General features: G+C 43.4%; 1 protein-coding gene across 2 annotated transcripts; it reads left to right on the forward strand.

Annotated features, from left to right (window-relative positions):
* On the forward strand, positions 1–27782 carry FAM133B (family with sequence similarity 133 member B). 2 transcript variants are annotated; one of them, XM_090047033.1, is made up of 11 exons: positions 1–189; positions 7844–7941; positions 9069–9147; positions 11232–11306; positions 11557–11586; positions 12033–12101; positions 13884–13979; positions 17008–17055; positions 19913–20008; positions 21931–21978; positions 24880–27782. In XM_090047033.1, exons 1-11 carry the CDS (start codon positions 166–168, stop codon positions 24964–24966), a joined length of 750 nt encoding a protein of 249 aa, XP_089903159.1. In that variant the 5' UTR covers positions 1–165; the 3' UTR covers positions 24967–27782. The 2 variants fall into 2 exon arrangements, with proteins under 2 accessions (XP_089903159.1, XP_089903158.1); XM_090047032.1 differs by having other exon boundaries at positions 5–189; positions 11554–11586; positions 24880–27778.
* The last annotated feature ends 32 nt before the right edge of the window (positions 27783–27814 follow it).

The following is a 27814-nucleotide window of genomic DNA, read 5'->3' on the forward strand; positions in this document are numbered from 1 at the left end:
GCCTGCCCTGCTGAGTGCTGCTGAGCGCGGCCCGAACCTGCGGCGCCGCCGGGGCGGGGCTGGGGCCGGGCCTGCAGGTGGCGCTGTGTCCCTGCGCCGCAGCCTCCTACTCGCGGCGCCTGGCTGAGCCGGGCCGGGCCGGGCCGGGCCGCGGGGAGCGGCGCCATGGGCAAGCGGGACAACCGCGTGGTGAGTCCGGCCTTGCGGGGGACGTGCCGCGCCAGGCCCCGAGGCGGCTCTTGCCCGGCGGTGCCGCGGCCCCCGGAGCTCCGAGCCGGGCCCATCCCGGGAGCGCCCCCGGGTGACGGGCTCGGCCTCAGCCCCGTGCGCGATAATAACCCGGCCCCGACTCTGCTGGCCGGTGCCCCCGGGAGCGCGGCGCTGCCCTGCACGGAGCCGCGGGCGGCGCTGGGGCCTCCCTGCGGGGCCGCCTCCGTCCTGGGAAGTTTTGCAGGCACGGGGAAGGGGGCTGGTTTGGGCGTTTTGGCGGCGGTGTTTATCCCAGGCCATGTCAGGTCCCCGGGCGGGCACGGCCACATCGCGAGAGGAGGCGCTTGTGGGGCTTTGTTTGCAGCACTGCCCACACGGCGCTGCCCTCACTGTGTTGGCCTGGCTGCCCAGGCAGCCCTGGGCACGTGAGTGTGGACTCCGTGGCTTTTGCCTTCCTCTAGCAGGGCAGGACACCTGCTCCCCGGATCTCTTGGACGTACGTTGACAGCATTTCAGAGACGCAGGACACCATGGGTGCCTGCAGCAGCTTAGGGTGTTAGGTCTGGGTGGTGTTAGGTTTGGCAGCTGTCTGATGCAGTTTAGATTACGGATTTGGATAGGGATGATCCTACCCCACCAGGGGGTTGGGTGACCTCTGGGGGTCCCCTCCAGCCCGACTTCTCTAGGAGTCTGCAATAAATCTTGGCTAGTGCAGGCTAGGTCTGAAACAGAGGCCCTTATTGCTTCATGTGTCTTGTAGAAATAACATCTTAGAAACTATTATCCTTATGGTGCTACTTCAAAATCATAGAAAATTAGGGTTGGAAGGGACCTCAGGAGGTCACCTAATTCAGGGGTTCCCAGTCCCTGGGCTGCAAAGGGTTGGCTGCCAGACCAGAAGTGACCGGCATACTGCAGGCCAGCAGCTAATCCTTTCTTATACTGGGTGCGTGCCCCACAGTATGCCGGTGCTGGTCCATGGCCACTTCCAGTCCACGGTTTGCCAGTTTGGAGCTTAAAAAGGTTGGGAACCCCAGTTCTAATCCCCTGCTCCAAGCAAGACCATCCCAGCCAAGGTTGTCTATGCAAATCTTAAAAACCTCTAAGGATGGACATTGCACAATGCCTCTGGGTAGCCTGTTCCGGTGCTTTACTACTCTCCTCTTCCGCCTCATTATTCATTTATTTATTTATTTATTTAGCAAGTGCAAATCCGCCAAGCCATAGCTTCCTCATTAACTGAGTTTAATATTATTAATCCAGCTCTTAGTTTGTAGATGGGACACTTCTCAATGATGTGCAACATAGTTTGTATCTTTCCAAAAGTGCACAATAGGTTAGCACTAAGGCCCCATCACTGACGTTCCCGTTAGACTGAGGGAATGGATAGGAGCCTCCTATGTGTTAGCAAGGCAGTGGAGCTTATGTTGCTTGCACAGCTGGGTAGCACTGGATGCTGCAACCCTCAACTGATACTTTTGGCAAGCACAGCATCACAAAATCTTCAAAAATAAAAAATGGAGGAAGCTAGGCATTCCAGTGCACTGCATTAGAAAGCTTGTCTGAGTCTATCCTAACTGTGTAGTTGGTCCCCTGAAAACTATCATCCACAAAACTTCTTTCCTCTTGCATTTTTTCTTAAGTAAAACATTAAAGTTATTTTTATTAGCCAAGTTTTAACTTAAAGGTCTATTTTCTGCATTTCTAATTGAATTCCTGTTTCCATTAAAAAGAGCTTAGCACAAGTCATGAATAAAATAATTAACCACTAAAGAAGTGTCATTCAACATATTCTAACATAAAATGTAAAAATTTAGAATATGAATAAATATGTGTTAAATTACACACATGTTTTACTGTGAAGATTATACATGTTCCTGGATAGCAAAAAGGAGTACCAGTTATAGTGTAAATTCTATACCTAGATGCAGATCAAGATGTGCTAATGGTTACTAACCAAAGGCAAGTGGCTTTTAGGACAATGCTGTAACCAAGAAGTACAGGTGAACAAACAAAATCAAAACTGATGATGTAATGGGTTTCTGCTTGCTGATTTAAATTGATTGAAGTCAGGAATTTCAGTTGCTTTGATTTAAATCAATCCATCTTGGAATGTGCTCATTTTTTATATTTCTTTTAATTAATTTAATTTATTATTTATGTATTTCCGTGTGTCCAAACACGTAATGAATGGTTAAAGAACTGCAGCTACCCTAGAAAACTGACTCTCCAACCATACAAATAGCATCATAGTTTCATAGTAGTTAATCTGTTCAGGTCCCTCCTGACAGGCAGGAATGAATGCTGGGTTCACAAGACCCCAAACTGGTGATCATCCAACCTCCTCTTGAATTAGCCCAAGGAAGGGGCGAGGACCACTTCCCTGGGAAGTTGGTTCCAGATTTTGGCCACCCTAACTAAAATATTGCTTTCTGATCTCTGACCTAAGCCTGTTCTCCATCAGCTTGTTACCATTGTTCCTTGTCACCCCAGGTGGTGCTGGGGAGAAAAGGGCTCAACCGATTTGCTGTTGATCTCCCCTGATGAGTTTGTAGGCAGTCACCAGGTCCCCCTCAGCCTCCTCTTCCTGAGGCTGAACAGGTTCAGGTCCTTCAATCTCTCCTCGTAGGGCCTGTCCTGCTGCCCTCTCAGCAAGTGGGTGGCCCTCCTCTGAACCCTTTCCAGACTGGCCACATCCTTTTTGAAGTGTGGCGCCCAGTACTGGACGCAGTACTCCAACTGTGGCCTGACCAAAGTCGCATAGAGGGGGAGTATCACCTCTCTGGACTGGCTTGAGATGCACCTTTGAATGCATGACAAGGTCTTGCTGGCTGATGTCTGGCATTGGCGGCTCATGTTCATCTTGGAGTCGATAATGACTCCAAGATCTCTTTCCGCCTCTGTGCTTTCAAGAGGGGAACTCCCCAGCCTGTATATATGCTGTGGATTCCTTCTCCCAAGGTGCAGCACCCTGCATTTGTCTATGTTGAACCCCATCCTATTCTCATCTGCCCACTTTTGTAGTGTGTTGAAATCTAGTTGCAGCCTCTCTCTCCCTTCAAGTGTGTCCACCTCGCCCCACATCTTAGTGTCATCAGCAAACTTGGACAGCGTGCTTTCCACCCCCTGGTCCAAGTCGCTGATGAAGATGTTAAACAGTGCTGGCCTGGGGACCGAGCCCTGGGGTACCCCACTGCTCACATCTCGCCAGGTTGAGTATGACTTATCCACCACTACTCTCTGGGTGCACCCCATCAGCCAATTATTTACCCATCCAACTGTGCAGGCATCAATGCCACAGTCGCTAAATTTATTGATGAGGATGGGGTGAGAGACAGTGTCAAAGGCCTTCTTAAAGTCCAGAAGGACCAGCTCCACAGCGACACAATCATACAATGTGTTGATTTAGTTATTTGGTCATAAAAGGCAATCAGGTTGGTCAGGCAGGACGTGGCTTGGTGAACCCATGCTGTTTGCCCCTGAGCATGATCTCCCCTGCAGGCCCCCCATAGATGTGCTCCTTGATGATTCTCTCCAAGATCTTCCTGAGCACTGAGGTGAGGCTTATAGGCCTATAGTTACTTGGGTTCTCCTTCCTCCCTTTCTTGAAAATTGGGACCACATTATCCAGTTTCCAATCCCCCAGCACCTGGCCGGATGACCACGAATGCTCATACAGATGCTCATCCATTGATCGATTTACAGTTCTTGGTTCCAGCAGTTGGACATGCCTGTAAAAATCATGCTACTATGTCTTGTGTTGTCCCTAGGAAAGTCACCCAAATTTGGCCAAGATATGTACATGCTGAGTAAGATTTTCTTTCTTCACTTTTATAGATTCTCTAATTGCTGGGTGCAAGGGCTGGGCTGTGGGTGGGCAGGGAGCCCCATTGCAGGACAGTGCAAGTATCCACCCTTTAACCCATGGCTACAAAAGTGAATCTGAGCTTTACCTGTAGTGGGTGTTTCTAGATGCTATGAGGATGGGGCTGGGCACTGGAACAGTGAGCAGGGACCCTGTATTGATCAGCATGGAGGAGGAATTTATCTGATTTATATTTAGAGAAAGGAAGAGAAGTGCTGTGGGAGAAGGATCGATCGTGGCTGTTTGAACAAGAAAACTTGAACTAGGAACCAGCGGAAGAACAGGAATGAGGCACCTGAAGATGCATTTGGTGCAAAAGGATCAGGTTAGGCAGAGAAACGGGAGTATGGGGAGATTATGGAGGGCTTGACATAGAGCATAGAAAGGAGCCTGGGTGTGAGATGTGTGGGGACTGCATGAGAGGCAGGGAGGGCTGGGGAAAATAGGTAGCCAAGTAGTTGGGGTGGACTAGGCTAGGGTGAGGAGAAGGGAGATTGGGACTTGGCAGTTGTGGAGAGAGAGTCTAGGAGTGGCTACAGAAAGCAACAGACATTTGTATGAGAAGCCTGGAGAGTGACCCAGATTGGAAAAGGGTATGCCTGCTGGAGCATACTCATCTCCAGAATCAGGATCTTGCCACCAGATATTTGTAAACTCCTTTCACCTAGTAGCTGATCCTTTGCTAGTTCTGGCCCACATAAAAGGTGCTATGAAACTGTTTTTGTCATTCACTTTCTTAGCTTGAGTAGTAGAGGTCCATGTAGTACATTTAGAGGTTTTAACTTGGCTAATGACCAACATGGTTTTCAATATGCTGCTCACAAAGGAATTTTTTCAGTTTTGCTTAGTTAAAAAAACCTAAACAGCTGAACACACAAACTAATCTGAAATACTGTTTGCAAAGTCAAGCACTTAGAATTTAGGCAGTGACCCACTACTGCATATGCATTATGATACAGTCCTAATTATACAGTCACCTACTGTTTTTTCTGCACAACCTGACTCTTCCTGTACCCAGGATGAATGGTGTTCTGGGGATGAATCAAGTCTCTAAAGTAAAGCAAACTTGTCTGTAGGATCACTGCCACGTGTATTGCAAGAGTGGGGAGTACAGAATGAATGAAGGTGGGAATTGCTGGAAGAGGGGATGTTCTCACGGTTATGGCCACTGAAGTGTGTCTTGAATGTTTTGATTCTGGGTCTTTCACATAGTTCCTATGTGATGCTGGCAAATCAGTTGACCCAAACTTTTACAGATTTTCACAAATTGTAGCCTATTTGTTGTTTGAATGCTTGCTTTAAGGCTACCTATGCAGCAGTGCTGTGCTCTCAGAGCTACAAATGACTGGTGTAGGAGCTGTGCTTTGTACATGTAAGGCACTATATGAAGCTATAAGCTGAGAAACATATCTTAGGCATCTCAGATTGGGTACCTGAAATTAGTGGACACTGAACACTTTGACAATCGCTTTTGTTTAATTTCTTGTCTAAACTGCAGGTAGTAATGCTAACTCCTCTCCCAAGGATGTTGTGAAAATAAAATGTGAGGCACTTGGGTGCAATAGTAATGAGAAGCCCATGAGGAAATTAATACTTGTCTTCAGAAAAGGTTTAAGTACCCTACAACGGTGGCTGGAACTTAATAATGAGGCAAAAACAAGATATCTCTAGTATATCTCAGTTAATGAGCTGTCATGTGAATAGAATGCGACATGGGACCTGTGGAGAAAACGATGGAATGATGTCCTTGGGGTGTATTGTAATGTGTACGTACAGTGGAACTAAATTATCATTACACAAGTAGCTTTAATTCTGGTATTTCTTAAATTTTCAGTGTTTAACTGTGCAACCCACATATTTTAGCACACTTTTTGTCATATGCATTTCATGTGTATATATGCCTCTTGGTCTATAGATACATATATTTAGATTTTAACAAAAAGGGTAGACAGAGCTCAAATAGGTATAGAAACTAAAATAACACAAATTCTTAGGAAATGATTTGCTTAAACAGATTTTTCAGTAGTTAGTGATGTGGGATCAGGTTTAATTTCAATTTATAAAACATACCATAATTCAGAGTGCATATAAAAAGAATGCGTTTAATTGAAATCCAAAAGATGATAACAGCATTATTGATTTTTATCATAATCAGTTGAGTATTTTAGGGTTCAAAACATTCTACTTGAGTACTTGTATATGGTTTTAAATTATGTTAAATTCACCCAACTTTTCTCTCTATTCATTTATATTATATTAGGGACCTACTTAAATTACAATTTTTGCAGGAACCGTGAAAAGCACCAGTTTCCATGAATTTGTGTGGAATCCCTTGGGAGTAGTTGGAAATTTACTAAAAATAAAATGCTAGCTCCCCAATAGAAGCCAGGAACTGCTGCATGCCAGCCTTGCAGCCCCCCCCAGAGAGGGGGAAAGAGGGGTAGGAGAAGCTGCCGACACAAAGGGGAGCAGCCAAGGTGGCGGCCACCCCATTTCCATCTGCTGCTGACTGGCCAAGAGGGCTGTCTTTTATGTGGCAATCAGTGGCAAAGGGCGGGTCCTCATGAAAGGCAGCCCGCAGCCAATCAGCTGCAAGGGGTGGGTCTGCCAGGGCACCTCAGTCTATGAGAGGCTGGTTGGGGGGGACTGCTGCAATAAGCGTCTCACAATCAGCCCATGAAATTGCCTGTCTGCCACCTTGATTTGGGCATGTTCCTAATAATAGAGCACTAGCTCTGCTATAATTAAGGGATGTTTTAGTATTGAAACAAATATAAGAAACAGTGCTGAGATGCCCATATGAAAATGAAGAAAATTTTTACTGTTACAGTTTTTACCAATGTGACTAGTGCATCTCATACAAAAAATTCAAAACACTACAAATGATGTCAAGTACCCCAAGGACAGAGGCTTAGTGAAAATATATTATCATAACAACTGTCCTTTTGTGAATAATAAGCTTCACTATTTTAGACTTGAAATTGACAATGTTAATTGTTGTGTTCATGCTGCCTGTCAGCTTGAAAAAAATTCTTGATTTGGTTAAATTATAGAATCAGATGGAAGTAGGGCTAGAAGAGACCTCAGTAAGTAATCTAGTCTGGCCCTCTAATCCGGGTGGGATCATCCTATCTAACCCATCCTAATTATACAGGTCTAGCATATTCCACACACAACTGTATGAACAGGCACGCAGCTATTAAACAGTGTCCCATAACATCAAAAACACTGCAGTTTACCCCAGGTGAAGGGGGGTGGGTCTATACTTATTTGAGTTCTGAAGACATCATGTCTTACCACTGAAAGGACAGAAAGTAGTTGAATACACTTGAGCAATCCGGGGAAGAGAACCAAACCCCCTGCTACAGAGGAAAGCAAAATTTTTGATAGTTTATGCCAGTTTGACTATGGGGTAAAATTTCTTGACTTCAGATGTGGTGATCAGTCTAACCCTGAGCAAAGGGGCAATGCTCTCTTTAGCTAGGAAACTTCATACTTAAATCCCTGCAGAAGCATCAGCAGTCCCTGTCAAAATCCCTAGTTTTGCCTTCAGCCAACACCCAATGCTTTTAAGAAAGAAACTGTTTCCACCCCTCCCCCAAAAAACAACTCTAACATCTGTAGTAAACAGGGGGGAGAGAATGAGCTATATGTACTCCCTTGCAGAAACAGATTTTTTTTTCCAGTAAGAAATATTGCATATAAAGTGTTTTGTGTATAAAGCAGAATGCATTAATTTATTTCTTGCTTTGTTTTGTCGTCTTCAAGGCTTATATGAATCCAATAGCTATGGCTAGAGCACGAGGTCCCGCCCAAACTTCAGGGCCAACAATACAGGACTACCTGAACAGGCCAAGGCCAACATGGTAAGTGTGGAAATACCAGTTTTCTCCTTTTACCAAGCCATCTGTTTGATGAAAGGTTGTCCTCTCTTAAGGTAGTACAGGGCCCTCTTCCCTAGCACGTGTTAATGTTTTAAAAAGTGTTTTTTGTTTGTAGCCAAAATATTTCTTTCTAAATATGTTCTAATTTTTATATTTTTAAAAAATAACAGTTTTTAAAAATGATGTTTTTTTTAATATTAGATGACAGCCCTTTAGCTTTTCCAAAGACTAGTCCTTAAAATCTTGTAGCAGCAGTTTCTGTGAATGTTAAAATGTTGCTCTCTTTTTTTCCAAGGCTGCTAATACCTGAATGTTACATGCATAGTTGATTTCTATGCTGCCTTCCTCAGAAAAGCTCATGGTAGCTTACAATAATAAAGTTATAAAAACAAATAAAATAATAAAACAATAACAAAATGGTTTTCCCAAAGAATTACCTGGAGCTTAACCCCACCTGCTAAAAGCCTGGCCAAATAAAAAGATATTGCACCACTTCTGAAAGATGGCCATTCTCAGTATCTGGCAGGCCTCCAGAGGGAGGGAGTTCCAGAGCTGAGGAGGAACAACCAAGAACAACTTCCCACGAGTTTTGGCTAAGTGAACTTGGTACACAGATGGTATTTACAGGAGGTTGTTTTTGGCTGACCTTAGCAATTGGGATGGAGCATAAGGGAGAAGGCGGTCCCTTAGATACAAAGGACATGAGCCATTTAGGGCTTTATAGATATATTTATATATTTTTTTGGTATTCATTTCTAAACAGGATCACATCTAGGAAAAAGGCTTGTTGGGTACATTTTAAAATGGAAATGACCTTGCACAACTGTTTTAGCTGGAGCTATAACATATTTGAAAATGAGTTGCCAAAATTATCTGGTGTTCAGTCTATTTTATCTGGCAACATTACAAACTCCAAGCACAGTTACAGTTACTTAGTACCAATGTTAGATCTTGCAGAGAGATTAATCTGCACTATGTAGCGTTTTAGATATTTTGTAATCTGTAACTGGTAACCTATATTTCTCTTTTCCCCTATGGGAATTTTTTTTTAGCTGTATATACATTTGCATCAAGGTGTATAAATCTGGTTACTCTTGTTTCTAAAAAAGGGAAGAAGTAAAAGAACAACTAGAAAAGAAAAAGAAAGGATCAAGGGCATTAGCTGAGTTTGAAGAAAAGATGAATGAGGTTTGTGAATTTGATTTATTTGATGTTAGTGAATTATCTGGAAAAATTACAAGAATGCTTTCTTTCCCACTATCATTAAGATGATGAACCCATGTTTGTTCATATAGGGCTATGTACATGTGACTAGGAATACTTAATAAGTTAACTTTCTGTTGCAAAATGTTTGAATTAGTTAAAGAAAGAAACATCCCTTCCATCCCATTTCCAGTGCAGGGTTGTTTTTCATAGTTTAAGCTTGGACAAATCCTGGCCAAACTTGTTTTTAAAAAAAAAAGTCCCACTGACAAGTATTGAAGTTTTTTAATACCCTTTCTGACTGAGAGTGGGCAAGCATTGGAACAGGCTGTCTAGAGAAACTGTGAAATCTCCATTCCTGGAAATGTTTAAGAGCAGGTGAGACAGACACTTGACTGGTATAGTTTAGTAAGGGATGATCCTGCCTTGAGCATGGGGCTGTTCTAGATAACCTCTTGAGGTCCCTTCCACTAGAATTTTCCTATGTTCTAGTGATCCTGTTCTTGCAATCTCAAACATACAGTTTATCTCAGGAGTGGGCAAAATACGGCCTGCTGGCCACATCCAGCCTGCAATGCCATTCTGCCTGGCCTGCGGAGCCCCTAAAAAATTTAGAAAATTAATATGCATCTGGTCTTTGTTCCTGTCAAAAATGACAGGAACCAAGGGCAGTAGGGCCCAGGGGAAGCCCGGCAGGTTCCCACAACAGCAAGGCCTGCCTGGCCCCAGCAGGGGCCTCAGTAGGGGCTTCTGGCCTGGGACCACATGGCTGCTCCGCACCAGAACCACAGGGAAGGGCGAGTGGAGGCAGGAAGGGCAGGGGAGGACCCCAGGCAGGGAAGGAGCCCAGGGAAAAGCTGAGTGCGGGCGGGGGAAAAGCGGCCCCACCCCTGCCCTGTGGCCAGTGCTCCCTCACTGCGAGCGGCTGCAGCAGGAAGTGTTGGCCATGGGGCGGGGGTGGGCCCACTTTTCCCCATGCTCAGCTTTTCCCCGGGCTCCTTCCTGTCACAAAGGAAAGCAGATCTTCCCCTGCTCCGTAGCTAGCGCCCCAACCTGTAGCCACTCACAGCCCACGCGGGGCTGTCCAGAGCAGGCACAGGCAGCCCCAGGTGGGCTGCAAGCGGCTGCAGCCTAGGGCGCTGGCCATGGGGTGGGGAGGGTCCGCTTCTCCCCCTTGCCCCCCCATGCTCAGCACCACTTTGTAACCCGGCCCCACTGCCAGCCTGAGCCCTGTGTTGGCTTCAGGCTCACCCGTCAGGGCTGCACATGGTGATAGCAACTGTGGCCCCCCCCGCTTGCCATATTGGGCAGTGTTTTCCACCGCCGCCTCTGGGCTGCCCAGCGCATGAGCTCTGGGCGGGCAGCAGCAGCCAACACTGCCCGGCGCAGCAAGTAGAGGGGCAGCTTGGAGCCCAGGCTAGCAGCCGGGCCGGGTGACAAACTAGCGCTAAGCACAGGGAAAAGTGGCCCCTCGCTCGCCCTGTGGCCGGTGCCCCGTGCTGTAGCCATTTGCAACCCGTGTGGGGATGCTTGTGCCTGCTCCAGACAGCCCTGAGTGAGGTGTGAGCACCTGCAGCAGGGAGCGCTGGCCATGGGGCAGGCAAGGGGCCACTTTTCCCTGCACTCAGCACCAGCTTCTTCCTTGCCGGCAAGCAGGGGATCAGGGTGTGCGCTGCCCCCCACCTGTATCGTAACCTATAGAAACAAGAAAGCGCGCAACTCTCTTGTCAGAAGCTTCAGATTAACAATTGTGACTATCCAGATAAGAAGTGGGTTCTTAATTTGTTTGCTTATGATGGAAATATACAAATTTAGTTGGACATTCTGTATCCTAAAATAGTTAAGGTGTTTAAAAGCCCAAATAATTGGAGCATCAGGAAACAAATTAGTAAATTTATCTACATCTATAAAATGCAGCAAAGTACTCATTTTGTTAAGTTTAAATACTTTTCACAAAACCTGCAGAAATAACACTTTTATATGATTTTCAGTCCTGGGCAGAGGGGTTCAAAGGATCTCAATAACAATAAGTGTTTGAAATAGTAACGATTTCTGTTGCTGCTTTTCAGAATTGGAAGAAAGAACTGGAAAAACACAGGGAGAAATTACTAGGTGGAAATGAGAGTTCCTCCAAAAAGAAGGAGGTAAATATTTTCAATTTACTACACCCTTCATGTTAGCAGGTGGATTTTTCTGATGGGACATTATTTGCTGGTAATAAATGCATTAAAATAACCAGCATCAAAGAATGCAGCTCAAAGTGCAAACTTAGATGCAAGCCAAAATGCAAACTCACTTCTAGGCCTTTTGGCTAAGATCAAGTGTTCGTTCTTTATCTGTGATACATGTCAAAAGATGATACAAGATAACAGAATTTATCTCTTCTTTTAGAAGAAGAAAAAGGAAAAGAAGAAATCGAATAGGGTGAGCAAAGTTTTCAGGGCATTTTTCTTTTTAATTTTTGTGCTTTGGGTTCCAGGAAAGATGCAACAAGAGTTTAAATTATACCTAGATGTTTAAAAACCTGCTTTTTACATATTTATCTTGTTTATCTGTTAGTGGTCATTTGATTGATATATAATGGAAAAAAACATAATTTTAAATTTCTGTTTAGAGTTTAAAAATAGAAAATTTGGCCAGAGAGTGCCATTTATGGAATTTTTTTATTTGAGGAAATCTTAAATCCACGCTTCATGCAGCTTTATTTGAGCAGCTCTCCTCAGGCTGGTCTCTTGAAACTGAAAACACCATGGAAAATGCTTACAAATGTTGAGACACTGTGGGGAGTATTTGTGTGGACCTTTAAGTATTTGACCAACAGACAAAATGTTGCATCTCACAAGTTTTACTTTTTGTTGTGTTTGGTCAAGTTGTCTTCATCTTCCTCTTCTTCATCAAGTTCTGATTCTTCTAGCAGTGCATCTGATTCTGGTGATGAGGTAAGAACTAAATTACCGGAATTGCAAAATGTTTTGTGTATCTTCTATGAAATGATGCCACTGGATAAGTTATGCTTGTGTCCCATCAAGTATCCTCCTTCAGTTTAGATTTGATTAGGGATCTGTATCCAAAAAGAGAAATGGGTTTTGTTTGAACAAGAGAAAATGACAGGAAATAAATAGGCAGACAGCGTTCTTTGGGTGAATCCGATATCTTTTATTAGATCAACTTAAATAGTTGGAGAAAAATTTTTTGCAAGCTTTTGAGTTTAAAAGCCCTTCATCAGGCTAAGGAAGTCTCTGCAGTTGGTGTGTGCTCTTCCTGGTGTGTGCTCTTGCCTGGCCCAGGACAGCATGTATGATTGGAAGGGACCTACTGAATTTACAGTGGAGATAGTGTGCAGCAGCTCCTTTAATCTTGCGTATTCCCCCACACACACCTTATCCCTTGGCCTGCCCCTCCCTTGCTGCTGATTAGTGGAGGACCCCACTGCTTCCTGATCATCAGGGAAGCTAAAGCCACGGTTTTAAACATGGCACAGTTTTTGCCTCCCCATCAGTCAGCAGCAAACAGCAGGGCTGTCCAGGACCCCTCAGCCAGTTAGTGGTGGGAGGCAAAAACGGCACCATATTTAAAACTGCAGTTTTTGCCTGCCCACTGATCAAGAGTGAGCCATAAGCAGAGCCCCTCCACCAATTGGGGGATTGAGCGGGGTAGGGGGAACCTGTAAGATTAAAGGAACCACCGTGTACATTCCACTTCCGCCATGAATTCAGCTGGTCCCTAGTGATTGGGCAGAACTGAGCTGCATCATGCCACCTGTACCATGTCTCCCTCCCTGCTGCCCTTTCTTGCCTTCACTTACCTTCACTGCAGAGGGCTTAGGGATCTACAGCAAGGGTAAACATGGGTAGCTTGGGTGCTCAGTGGGGGCAAAGATTTGTAAACCACAGCAAGGGTCCAGGTCTCAAACACAGGCCCATTGTGCCCTGATCTATATAAATGTTTCAGTGACTTCCCTCAAAGACACTATGTTAGGTTTGCTCAGGAGAAGGACATGACTGTTTCATCCCACAAAGAACCTTCTTGTGCAACAAAAAGTATACATATGGACACAGCATCACCACATGATCACTATCACTAAACCAAAACAAATTTCATAAACATGAATCACATTAAATACCTACAGATATTTTAAATAAAACAGCGTTTTAGTTAGTGAGGTTAACATAGCTTTTTACAGCACATATTTTAAATGCAGTTTTGAAACAGTCTGCTTAAAATGTTTTGCTCCTTTTGTGTATTGGCTAATACTTGAATATAGCTTCTTACCCAACTATATTGGGTATGAACAACATTTTAGATGTGTTGAGTTATCTTGATTTGCTTTGATATTCCTGTAAATTGCATATTTTCCCAGGTTTCTTTCAGTATAGAGAGCCCCTAAATTAAAAGTAAAAGCTGTGTGTGCTGTTTTTACTTAGAAAAATCTTTTTGGCATGCTCATCTAGAACTCGTACTGATGAAGAGTCAGGTCCTTTGGTATACAACCGAGAGAAAAATCATAAACAAGAAAGCTTGAAAAGAATCCTGGATTTATCACTAATACAAATGGTGAATAAATACAGAAAAGATTAGGAATGTTATTCATCATACAAGTCAAGTATTGCCATGTTATTTATATCAGCAGAATATATTCATATGTGGAAATTTTAAGTTTCCATGTTCTTCAAACTGAATACTCAAGTTTGGATTTTTTGTAAAAAAAAATTTATGAATAGGATAAGAAGACAGGGAAGAAAAGGAGAAAAAAGAAGTACCGCTCCTCACGGAAGTCTTCTGAAGGTTCTACTTCTGATTCTGAACCAGACAGCAAGGTAAAATATAACAGTATATAATTCTCTTGAAAATGTATCTTATTTGGATTGTAAACATTTTATTATCTGTGATTTTGATTTTGCACAAGTACATTAAAGCAATGCTGCTTTGTGGCAGCAAGTTTTTCTTCCAGTCTGTTGCCATATTGAACTGTAACCATCATGTAGTTTAGCATTTAAGTTCAGTACACTAGCCAGAAAGAATAACTTGATCTTTAGAGGATAGATTTGTCAATAATTCAAACTGTTACTGCTGTCTTTTGAATTATAGATGTATATTTCTTGTTTTCTGCTGAAACAGACTGTTTTGGTATAAAATTAATGCTTACAAATTGATTCTTAAAAATGAAGATATCCGAACATGTCAGTCCTTGAAATAGGGGTGTAGGTTGTAGCCGTGTTGGACTAAGGCCCATAGGCAGACAAGGTTCTTTGAGTGAATCTGGTATCTTTTATTAGACCAACTTAAACAGCTGGGAAAAACTTTTAAGCAAGCTTTTGGGTTAAAAAACCCTTCAGCAAGCTGAGGAAGTTTCTGCAGTTGGTGTGTGCTCTACCTGGATGGAATGAAATCCTTTCAGTCCTTGAAATTGAGCTTCAGAACAAGTACATTCCCTACAGAAATCTAAAAAAGTTCTAAGTGAGCCTTTTACAATTATAGTCATAATTTTCATTATGGTATGGGGAACATTTTATATGGACTTCCTTTTTTTAAGGAAAGTACAAAACAAAGGGAAAATTCCTTTTAAGGACACTTCTATTTTTCGTCTTCAGCTCTCTCCGCTGTGGCAGGTAATAAATGATTATGATCTTTGGTTTAAAAAATTGTTTTTGAAGTACTTAGTGCACGTGCTATTTATATTGTGATAATCCAGACCTACAAACATGCATTAATTTGTGCAAATTGAGAAAATTGAGCTTTTTGAGAGAATTATTCTGGTGCATATCCACAAGGAGCCAGCAGGGAAGATTATGCTTAGGGCAACCCACACAGGTTCATTAGTGGCAGGTCCTGTCAGACCAACCTGGTGGGCTTCTACGACCAGGTCACCAAATCCTTAGATGCAGGGGTAGCAGTGGACAGTCTTCCTGGACTTTCGGAAGGCCTTCGACAATGTCTCTCACCCCATTCTCATTAAGAAACTGGGGGACTATGGTATCGACACCCACACAGTCAATTGGGTCGCCAACTGGTTGGGGGGTCACACCCAGAGAGGTCACACCCAGAGAGCGGTGGTGGATGGGTCATTTTCGACTTGGAGGGATGTGGGCAGTGGGGTTCTGCAGGGCTCGATCCTCGGGCCTACACTGTTCAACAGCTTCATCAGTGACTTGGACGAGGGAGTAAAAAGCACCCTGTTCAAATTTGCCGATGACACTAGGATGTGGGGGGATGTGGGCACGCTAGAAGGGAGGAATAGGCTGCAATCGGACCTGGACAGGTTACAAGGGTGGGCGGATGAGAATAGGATGGGATTCAACACCAACAAGTGCAAAGTGATGCACCTGGGGAGGAACAACCGGCACCATACCTACAGGTTGGGGAACTCCCTTCTTGTCAGTACAGAGGCGGAAAGGATCTTGGAGGACTCATTGACTCCAAGATAAACGTGGGCCAGCAGTGTGGGGATGCAGTCAGGAAGGCCAACCGCACCTTGTCATGCATCCACAGATGCATCTCGAGCAGGTCCAAGGAGGTGATCCTCCCCCTCTATGCGGCACTGGTTAGGCCACAGCTGGGCGCTGCACTTCAAGAGGGATGTGGACAACATGGAGAGGGTCCAGAGGAGGGCCACTTGCATGATCAGGGGGAGCAGGGCAGGCCCTATGAGGAGAGGCTACAGGACCTGAACCTGTTCAGCCTCCACAAGAGAAGGCTGAGGGAGGATCTAGAGGCCTGTTACAAACCAGTCAGAGGGGACCAGCAGGCACTGGGGAAGTCACTGTTTCCCCGAGCACCGCCAGGAGTGACCAGGAATAACGGTCACAAGCTGGCAGAGGGTAGATTTAGGCTAGATATCAGGAGGCGCTACTTCGTGGTCAGGGTGGCTAGGATCTGGAACCAACTTCCAAGCGAAGTGGTGCAGGCTCCTACCCTGGGGGTCTTTAAGAGGAGGTTAGACGAACACCTTGCTGGGGTTGTTTGACCCCAGTACTCTTTCCTGCCATGGGAGGGGGTCGGACTAGATGATCTACTCAGGTCCCTTCCAACCCTACAGACTATGAAATGAAATTATGAACATTTTATTTTCACATAAGCAAGGGTGGCTTTTGAGATGCCTTTACTGGTGATTTGGGGTGAAAACGCATATTATTATTTATCAGTTGAGGTGAATGTGGATGGAGAAAGCTTTAGCCTCTTCTATTTCATCCCCCCAGTTTGTCATTCTTCACCATTGACTTTTCCTTCATCCTGCAGGTCCTAATTCCACTGTTTCCAGGAGGTACCATGCAGCACTTGTCTTTACAGTGTTTCCAGTAAATGTTAGTTGTCTTGTGATAACGCAACTCAGAGAGGAGCAGCAAAGTATCTCAACAAGGGAAGGCAAACACAAGCTACCCTATAGGGAACAGACTTCACCACAGAGGAGACGTCAATGTGACTTACCTGTTCTCTGCTTAGGGCTCACAAATTATAGTTTCTTTTCTTCCCCAAAGCATGTGAAACTCTACAGTGGTTGCAGGCATAAGGTTCTTTTGAACAGTGGGTGTATGAAGTCCTCTCCATAGGTCTTTTCATATTTTCCCCAGCAGCGTTCTGTTCCGTGATTCCCCAAAGACTTATTTGCACACTGCTGGGCAAGGGCATTAGTAGTTGTATAAAATTATGGCTTTTTCATATTGTTCAAACTGGCATGCAAAGTAAAATACTTCACAAAGCAATGTTCAAAGTACTATAACCAGGAGCAGCCACAGCTGCCTAACTTGCCAAAGTAGGTTTCCATTTACAGTGAATATCATCAGGTCAAACAGACTACTGCTGTTTGTTGAAATCATTGTGTGAAAATTATTTTCATTTTCTATTTAGGATAGCATAAAAAAGAAAAAATCAAAGGAAGAGCACGAAAGACAAAAGGTAAGATATGAAGTATTTCATAGATAACCTGTCTTAAAACTTTGCATTTTGTATACAGAAAGAAGCAACAGATAGTTTGTTTTTTTTTAAATGGCAGAATCCCTTGCTTGTCTGGTAATTGTAAGCCCATATATCTGGGGCCAGATTTTCAAACTGTTATACCTCCCACCCACCCCCATTTTGCCCCTTTACTCCCCTCCCCCCCCCCTTCTGATTGAAATGTCAGAAATGGTCGGCTCCTGTTAAAATCATGGCTGCCAGTGGAAGCTGCTAGGTGCTTAGTTTTAATAAAACTTGTCTGCCAGTAGATGCTGTTGAGCACAAAAATTGTAGTTATATGCTAGCTTAGCCTTTTGTACATGAAAGCACTCAACTTGAATGCTTCCAGGTCTTCAGTTATAAGTTGTCAGTCTTTCTCTTACCTATTCCTCTCTTCACATCTGTTTCTTGCATGCTGGTGAATCATCCTCCCCTGACATTCACTTACTCTTCAGCCCTCCTTAATCTCACAGATTCATAGAAGTTTAGGTCTGGAAGGGACCTCATGAGATCATCGAGTCTAGCCCCACCTGCTCTGGGCAGGAAAAACTTCTGGGGTCAGATAACCCCAGTAAGGTGTGCATCCAGTCTCCTTTTGAAGATCTCAATACCCTAACTTGTTTCCATCTGTTCAGTCAGTTGTGTTCGTCCTATCAGTTATCCCCTACACATAACATACCAATTTTTCTTTTCTAAATTCGTATGTACTTCTCCTTTCCTATCCTTTTCTAAATTCGTATGTACTTCTCCTTTCCTATCCAGTCTGTTACCTCCACGGATCCTACTTTTCCCTGGTTTAAAAAAATTATTTGATTAAAAAATTGCAAATTCTCTGATTTTTAAAACCCCCCAAATCCATGATTAAAGTAAAAGCCCCTCCCACAGTCCCCCCTCCCCCCTCTGGCCCTGGTGGTGCCTCTCATTCCTGCCCCCCCCAGCCCTGCTGGTACCCCTCACCCCGACCCACAGCTCCTGCTCCCCTAGCTCTGCCGAAGGGGGCTCCCAGCTGTCAGGCCTATGGAGTCAGAAACCCAGGTCCACAGCCCCCTGCCCCTGGCAAGAGGCGGTAGCACAGGGTTGCACACAGGGGACATGGGCATCATGGAGCTCTCAATAGCAGGCAGCTTCCTGCGCAGCTCTGCTGTTCCCTGCAGCACCGGAGTGGTGCATGCTGGGTTGCGGAGTCCCCAGGGGAGGGCAGCAGGCAGGGGAGCATGAGCGTGAAGGAGTCAGTGTGCAACCGTGCCTGATGCATACACGTGGTCCCCCCCCGGGAGTGTGCGCAGTGGCAGGGAGCAGCCTGCCTTGCCCCCACCCCACGTGTACACTGGCTGTTCAAGTTGCTGTGCCACTTCCTCAGTGCCTATAGAACAGGGGTGGGCGAAGTCTGGTCTGTGGGCCAACCGGCGTTTGGACTCTATTGCCAGCAGCCCCTGCCCACATGGCTGGGACCGGTCTCCGTGGACACCCCAGCTGCAGCTGTGCTGTGATAGCGCAAGGCTGGTGTTGCCATGGAGACCGGCCTCAGCCACATGGGCAAGGCAGAGCCATGATCTGCAGCCTGCATGGTCCAGACAGGGGCGCGCAAGCAGTGGATCATGGCTCTGCCCAGCTCAGGATCACACTGTCACCGCTGCAAGGAGCTGGGGCAGAGCTGTGATCTGCTGCCTGTGCGTCCTGCTTAGAGCTTGCAGGCTGTAGATTGCAACTCTGCCATGGCCCTGGACCAAGCTGTCCCTGCCACAAAATCACAGCGGCTCCGGAGCAGCCCTTTGCCCTGCCCTACTGCATGCCCTGCTAATGTGGCTGGGGCAAGTCTCTAAGGCAACACCAGCCTTGCTGTTGCAGCACAGTTGCAGCTGGGGTGTCCATGGAGACCTGCCCCAGCCATGCATGCAGGGGCTGCCGGAAAATGGAGTTTGACTGCCAGCCAGATCTACCATTTTGCCCACGCCTGCTATAAAAGAAGCAAAAAGTTCTGCTGTACTACTTCACACACTTGATGGAGGTAACCAGAACTGCTGATATCTCTGACACTGCTAGGGAGGAGGATAGAGAGGAAGGAATTGTATTTTTCCTTCTTAACCATAAAGAACTGGGTGGGAGAAAGGTGTCGTACATAGGTTTGAGACGCCCCACTTGCCAGGCCTGAGTACAATACAAACCAGCTTAAGAAAACAAAGACCAATATTCTCTCCCAGAGAATATTAGGTTTCATATTTTAAAGTAAATAAACCACAAAAATAATGCTGCAGCTGGTGTAAGAGCATCAGCTGCCAAACACAGTTGGGAGGAGGTGGAGAAGAAGCTGCTGTTTCTTAGTTAAGCAGCAGAATAAGTGGAGAAGATGCAATAAATATTTATATAAATGTATTGAACAGATTGTAGTTCCTCAGTTTCATTTGAGCCTGAAAAAATATTTTAAATATTTACTAGTTTATACCATTTAAAATATATGAAAATATATTGTAATAACATGTCCCTTAAATGTGAGCTGCTTGCTAATGAAGCTTGTAAAAAGAAATATAGCACCCTTCTTTTCCCCCCTCCAAAAAAACCCCAAAACAAACAAAAAAACTTACTTTGCATAAGAGTGCCTTAAAGATTATATTAGGCATAAAGGAATTGATTGTTACATTCAAGTATGGATAATTTCCTGCTCTTAATGAGTAATTACTTAAATGCCTATAATAGTTCAAAATGTTCATTTTTAACATAATCAAGAAACAGTCTGAAGCTTTAAAATGTGTGTTGTAATATTTGAAAAGGCATACTATCTTAGCAAACAAAGTACTTTAATTTTCTTTATTTTCTGTAGGACAACAAAAGTCATCGTAGGAAAAGGAAGAAGACTGATCGTGATGATGGGCCTTTATCATCCGAGTCCTTATCAGAATCAGATCATACAGAGGAGGTCAGTGTAGGGGAAAAAAACCTACACTCCAAATAACAAAAAATAGTAACTGGCTGTTCAGTAACAGCTCACATTAAGTACTGTTCATTGCAATTCTTGCCATTCGGATTATTTTGAATAATTTTTCTTTAGTTAAAATCTGTTTCTGACTGTTATAACTGTTAACTGTTTCTGAATACCATTGGATTCAGTAATCTCATGCTAGGTGTTTGACACTTAATCATTTAAAACAGTGATTGTCAGCTGGGGGTACGCATACTCTGAGGGGTACTTTAAAAAGTTGTAGGGGCACGCAGAACAAATGAGAAAAAATTACTAGATGTGCACTGATATATCGGTCCCATTTTGGATGGGTACCGATATAAGGGAGAGGGACAGTATCGGGAATCAGCTTTTTTTGGCTGATATGGCCGATAATGTGGCCAAAAAATGCCCTGTGCATGCGCTCAGCCACAGTGCAGCATGCAGGCAGTCAGAACTGTAGCCCAGCAGTGTGGATAGCAAACATATCTGGCTGGTAAGTCTGTTGTGAGGGAAGGGGCGTGAGGGGAGGAAAGATTGATGCCTCTGTGGTGAGGGAGGGAGCAGGGCTGGGAGAGGCAGGGGCTGCATAGCTGGGGCAGGGCACAGAATGGAGCTGTGGCTTCCACTGCTACATGCACCTCAGGAGGGTATGGGAGGGCATGAGGCCCTGGATCTGCACACGGGGTGAGGGAGGGCTGCTGCTGGGAACAGGCGCAGTGACAGGCTCTTCCCAGCAGGGGGGCTGGGCTAGGCTGTGCTTGTGGCAGGCAATACTAGAAGCTGGGGTCAGGGGGGCTATAATGAATTTTGGGGAGGCTGCAGCTCTTTCCCCCTGTAGTCCCCCTCCTAGTACTGCTGCCACTCACCCCAAGCACAGCCTGGTCCATCCCTCCTGCCGGGAAGACCTCAGAGCCACCTCACCCTGCAGCAGCAGCCCACCCCTGCCCTGCACAGATCCAGGAGCATGCACCCGCCCCCCCCACCGCCCTCCTGGGGTGTGTGTAGCAACAGGAGCCGCCTTCCCTCTGCACCCCACCCCCGGACAAGCTGCTTGCAGCGCAGTCCCACGCTCTGCCCTGGCTTTGCAGCCTCTGTCCCAGACCCAGTCCCTCCCTCACCACTGGGGCCTCCATCTGCCCCTTCCCCCACAACAGACTTACCACCCCAAACTGTTGTGGCATAACTCTGATGTATACATTTCATGCATATATTAATAATGCATTTACTGTTAATTAATGTAGCCTTCTATCACATAATTGGTAGCGTTAAAAACAAGAAAAAATATAAAAGGGTATATGAGCTGAAACATTGAAAGAGAAGGGGTACGCTTTTTTTAAAAGGTTGAAAACCCCTGAGTTAAGAGAGAGTTCTTTCAGTAGTGTTCTGGCACAGAACAGACAGTTTTTAAGCTGATTTCTGTTGATGTTATTTATCTCTAGACATTGAGTAAATTTCCAGCATAGCTTAAAAAAAAATCAAGAGGGCTAAACTTACTTTATAACTTAAGCAGCTGAAGTTGAGATCCTTTTTTTGTACAGAATTCTAGAATATGTGAGACTGTTCAGTCTGTTGTGGTTTTATTTTATTTTTTTTATACACAGTGAGTTTAATAATTTTCCAGGCATCCAAATGATGGTTTCCTGCTGTGGTGTTAGACATTAGTAGACAGATATTAAGCTTTTTTAAGAAAGCACTGTGAGCATTCCAGAAACAGGGGATATAGGGTAGTGCATATTCTAGAAAATACAACTGGTACCTAGTGTTTCTTCATATGGCTGCAACACTATCATTATTGTGCCATCATCCATTTGTATGTTCCAAGTTCAAACTATTTTACTTACTGGGTTTTTTTTAAATACTGTTTACCATTAAAGGTTTTTTGGGGATTTATTTTTTAGGTACAAGTAAAAAAGAAAAAAAACAGTGAAGAAAGGGAAAAGGCAATGGCAAGTATCATTCCTGTTAAAGTAATTTTAGGAAATGTCTAAGTACTGTAAATTTACTTACAAATTTCACTTGTCTCAGACAGTACAACTTACATCATCAACACAGTCTATTTTATGGTAAATGCTGATCTCATGTACACAAAATTACTGACATCTATTAGTAACTTTGCCTTTATGTTAATATAACTGAGAACCAAATTTGGCCCTGTATTTTAACTGAAGAGATGTTTGGGCAGAAAAGTTATTTTGACTAGATGTTGTAAACATCAAATATATTATTTACTTATGTCTACATTAACAACATGGAACTTTAAGCTTCATTGATATACATGATATACATTCTACTTCATAATATGCAGGGTAAATTCTGGGTTGTGCTGGTCAGCGGTGCAGAACTAACTGACCAGGAGGAAGGCCAGCAATCAGAATTGCTTGAAGCTACTTCAGCAGCTCTGAAGGCAACCATGCTTTCTGCCCTACCAGCCCTTGGAAGTCAGGCTAATTACATTAGTTACTAATTACCAATTATATTACTAAATAAAACTAATTGTGTTAGTTTTCCCCAGTCTACCCTATGAACTGTTCAGTCTCCCCAATGCTACATTAAGAATCCTCATCCTGGCGCATGACTTTGACAGGCTCTGAAGAGGATCGTCTGAAAGGAAGTCTTCATTGGCCAGATAAAACGTGTTTGGCATCCCTTTAGTGCCTTGTGCCCCTTCTATATAGTTAAAAGGGACTGGAGTTAGGGTGAGCATCTCACCCTTGTGTCACATAATCATTTATCTACAAGTACATAATGCCTTTTATTACTGTGCAGCTAATAATATCTGATTGATTCAGTATATACTCTTTTTCCACACCTGAAGCTACAAATTTTCTGGTGTTTCTAGTCAGCCACAAGGCTATTAGTATTGGAGGCTGAGCTTTTTCTTTGGATGAAATATATACAGGCAGTCCTCAGACTTAAGACACAATTGGTTCCTGAAAATCGCATCTTAAGTTAAAACGTTGTAACTCGGAACCAGTTTTCCCATAAGAACAGTGTTATAAATGGGGGATTGTTTTCTTTACCTTGGTCAACACAGCTGCCTCCAGCTGGTAAGTCTGTTGTAGTGGGACAGATCAACATGTCTGCAACGAGGGAGAGAGTGGAGCTGGGGCTAGGACGGGCTGGAGCAAAAGCTGTGGGCCGTCAGTCTGGGAACTGCTTGTTTGGCAGTTCATCTGGCAGCTCTCGCTGCTGCTCCTGCCACCAGTCTGGGAGGACATTTTGAGGGGGAAGGGTATGGCCCCAGATCTGTACAAGGCAGGCAGGGCCAGGGCTGCACCAGGCTGCACTGTGGGTGGGAGACAGAAGGCATTGGGAGCTTGGGCTATGCTCTCCTGCTGCTTGCCCAGCTGGGGCGGGATGAAGCTGCTGTGTTGCCTATGGACAAGTGGTGCGCAGCAGCCAGAGCCACCCCAGCCTCCCTGCACCTCCCGGACAAACTGCAGCTTTGCCCTGCCCCTGCTGGGCACGGGGGGAGTGTTCCCCTGGATCGGGGCATGGTGGGCAAGGGCTATGGGGGGGCTGCAGGCACCGTAAAATTCACCATAGCCCTGGCCCTACACAGTTCCAGAGGCACATGCCCCTCAGTGGCCTGCCGCCATTCTCCCTGCCAGGGTGGGGCAGGGCCAGGAGGCAGGGGGATCCCAGGATGCCTCCAGCTGCTGCGCGCCACTTGTCCAAAGGCAGTGCAGTGGCTCTGCCCCGCCTCAGCTGGGTGAGCAGCAGGAGGACATAGCCCCAACTCCCAGCGCCTTCCACCGCTGGTCCTGAGCACAGCCCCAGCCCTGCCTGCACCACACAGATTTGGGGGCACATGTCCTCCCAGACGGGCGACATGCAGTGGCGGAAGCCATCTCACCCCTTCCCTGTGCCCCCCACTCCCTGGGCAGCCCCTGTCCCAGCCCCAATCCATCCCTCTCTTTGGGACCATTGATCTGCCCCACCCATGCCTCACCACAACAGACTTACCAGCTGGAGGCAGCTGTGTCCAGCATCGTAAAGTCAAAACCCCGGGGGGACCTTGAAACAATGTTGTAATTTACAAAGGTCATAGGTGCCATTTGTCGTAACTCAGACAGTCATAAGTCAAGGACTGCCTGTATAGTATACATTAGGTTACTGTCCATAAGCTATGTATCAGTGTAGCTTAACATATTCATCATTCTTATTGCATAACATAGGATCTGGTCTTGCACGCCACACTCAGGAAGAATTCCTAATGAGATTCTCCCTAAGTACAGGAGGATTGTTCACTTAATGTTGTATATTATGGTGCTGAGAACACCAACTTCAGGGTCTGACCCTGCTGCCTTTGCTTTAGCAATTGTGTTTTTTGTGTCTCAGTTTGTTACCCCAAATTAAGGTGCAAATATTGGAAGTCGAAACATAATACAGTTTAACCGAGTTTGTCATAAACAGGAAATCAGCTGAAATGTAATTAATGAATAAATAGATAATTGTGGTAACATAGAGCTTCTTTTCTACTCTTGCATATGTGAGATGCCATTGTTTCTCAAGCGGTTAATTTTATTATTTTGTCAAATTCATGAAGCATTACTGTGACTTACAAGATGATGAAGCAAATGGTACTGGCTATTTCAGACCTCTTAGTAAATCAGAATGAGCTAAATTTGAAAAAAATAATATTCCATCTTTTTGTAATGCTTTGCATTGTCTTCTTTCCTGCTTTGTAATGTTTTAGTATCGTTGATATTTAGATTTTTGTAGTAATCTTATTTTAAATGATTTTGTATGAAACTCCATAAAAGCACCTGTACCTCTTCATTACATTATTTTTTTTAATTGACTTTAGCTCATAAAATAACTTCCATTATTTAACTGTTTTTAAGGATAAAACAAAAAAGAGAAAGAAGCACAAGAAACATGGTAAAAAGAAGAAAAAGAAGACAGCTGGTTCAAATTCAGATTCTGAATAACATTTAAAAGTACAAGAATACCCTTTCAACAAAAGTGCAATGACTAAAGGAAACTTCAACTGTGAAATTATAGCAAACTTTACCAAACTGCATGAATTTTCCTGTGTTTTAGAAATACTCCTAATCTCTCAATAGCTGGACAGATGCTGCTGCACCAGAAAAGACCATTGTTATTGCTTGCTGCTTAATACATAGAGTACAGCATTTTCTTAATTCCAGTAGCCAGTGCTAGATATTTGAAATCATAAAAGATGATGGTTCAGCTGATATGTAAAATATTGGAAAATAAGTGAAACTTTTTAGATACAAAAAGTAGTGTTTTAAACTCTAATTTTTAAACCAGCAGAAACATAATCCAGTATTCATCCTGAAGATGGATTTAATTCAACAGAGCTGTTGAAAGTTAGTGACTGATGTCTCTTTTGAAATGGGAATATAATGGTAACATTCTTAAACATGTTACTTTTGTAGAAATGTTTACTGTACTTCTGTCCTTTTATTTTTTTATGTTGAGGGGGGAGCTACAATTTTGACTAGTTGAATAGGGTGCCTTTGATCTTTCCAAATCCCAGCTATTTTAATCAGTACAGCTTCCTCGGGAGGTCAGAACTACTATCAGCAAGCTGTCCCTGAATAAGCAATTCTGGGCTTCTAGCATGTGCTTTGGCATTAAGCAAGAGCAGAGCAGCATAACTAACATGCAAAAATCAAGGAATTTACCTCCACTTTGAATTATGCTGAATACTGTGTTACTAAATATGCATTACATCATTTAAAGTCATTTTGAATTTTGTTGAACATTTTTGGCAAACACTGGTAGTTTTCTTTTTGCCTTGCCATTAAGATACTTAGAATTATTTTGCATGTTTGTACCATTTTTTTAAATGAACAATGTAGAGGTATTCAGTTGTAACCAGTGATTATTTTTGTATTAATTTGTTCCAGGTGCAGAGTTTCATGTATGTATTTACTTATTCTTATAGTTATTGTTGTGTTTGAGTGCACACTTGCTGAAAATTATTTAGCATGTAAAAAGCAGGGTTTTGATATTTAAACAGCTTCATATTGAAGCTGATTTTACTCTAGGCAAGTTCAGTGACAGACCTGTTATGCGGATGTGTCTTGTTATATAAAACTACTGCCAGATTCTCAGTAAAGATACCATTTAAAAATTTTGTCTTTATATTTTTATGCTACAGAATTGTAGGGCATTAACATAAATTGTCTAGGCTAATTTACTTGCATTAGCAGCTATTTCATAAACAAATAGAAAAATATTGATAAAATAGCAAATACACATTCAAAATCCAAAAGCAGTCCTTAGATTTTCTTCTTATAGATGAAGTTCTTTCTCTCTTTCAGTGAAGTCCCTATTGCTGGTTCTGTTCTTGCCTTTCAAGAGTAGGGAAAAAAGTGAATAGCGATCCACATATAGCAGCTATGTACTAACCATAAAAAGTTTAATACTTTAAAGCCAAACATTTAATTACCCCAACATTTTAATATCTCCTGTTAAATGCTTAATAATTTGCAATTCATAAACAAAAAGTGGTGAGGGAGACTGAGAAGGAGTAATATTTTACTAGTTTTCTGTCAAATACATTTCTCTTCAAGCAGGTGATTGAAATGTTCTGATTTTGTCTTAAAATGCAGACTTTCTATCACTGCTAATAATGTCTTAGAAATAAAATTATAGTCAACTAGGGTTGAAAACTGACAATTTTTACAACTATTGGGTCATTATTGGGGAAGAAGTCAAAGAATGGTAGAATGATCATTTTATTTCTCTTTTTAATCACTGCTTTAAATCAGCTTTGAGACTTTGAAAAACAAGTGTGAAACTTGTGCTATTACAACTTTGAATTAATTACATTATAAATACTGCAAATGGAAAGATCATATTTGAATTTTACACAACTGCTAGAGGCAAAAATATGTATCATTGAAAACAAGTGTGCAGATACTACCAACACATAAGCAAATACATAATGTCACTCACACAAATAGTCTCATTTACTTAAGCTTCCTAAACATGTACTTTTAATACAGCGGGGACAAAAATGTTTGCAGCATCAAGGTCTTATACTGTATATATTTCTTAAAAACATTTAGTGGCATAAAATTGTTGTCACTTCAAAACAAAATTGCTTTAGTATTTAACACTGAAACACACTGATTTTTTTTTTCATCCATGAATAAATCTATTGTGAGCTACACACCCACACATGGATATGTGTGCATGTGTTCAATAAGATGTGTGTGTATTAAAATATCTTCCCTACCTCCCAAAATATAGGACCTAACATTTAGTTACTAAGAGTGAAATTTCTGATTTCTGTCTTCTATGCTCACTGCATCAGGAGGGTCATGTTTGCAAAAACAGCCAGGACCACTTTTGCTTATTAATTTTGTGCTCAACTTCTGTTCTTCTCTCAGCCAGAATGCTAATGAGGCCAACACAGATGAACATATTAACTGAATTTTTAGCAGATAAAAAAATCTGAAATTATACTAGAAATTAGAAAAAATAATTTAAGGATCAAGAACAAAAAAAATCGCCTTTAACTATAGAATAAAAGAAAGTAAAAGTGAAATGCTATGCTTGTTTAACATATTTTTAAACTGTGTTTTTAATTCAACTTGCTTCAAGAAGTAATAAGGTGCTAACTTTTAAAGTATTTTAATAAATGGCTAGCTTTGTGGGTTTCCAAAAATACTCTTAGAATTTTGAAACTAAATTATTGCCTTTGCTCAATGTTGTCCTTTTACATGTGATAAACGTGTTTTGTTTTTAACACAAATCTGTTGCCTTCTCATACACAGTAGCATTCTTGATGGCCCATTTCTA

Source organism: Crocodylus siamensis, chromosome 5, assembly GCF_052110815.1.
Source record: "Crocodylus siamensis isolate JL-2025a chromosome 5, ASM5211081v1, whole genome shotgun sequence".
In the NCBI taxonomy this organism is placed as follows: Eukaryota; Metazoa; Chordata; order Crocodylia; family Crocodylidae; genus Crocodylus; species Crocodylus siamensis.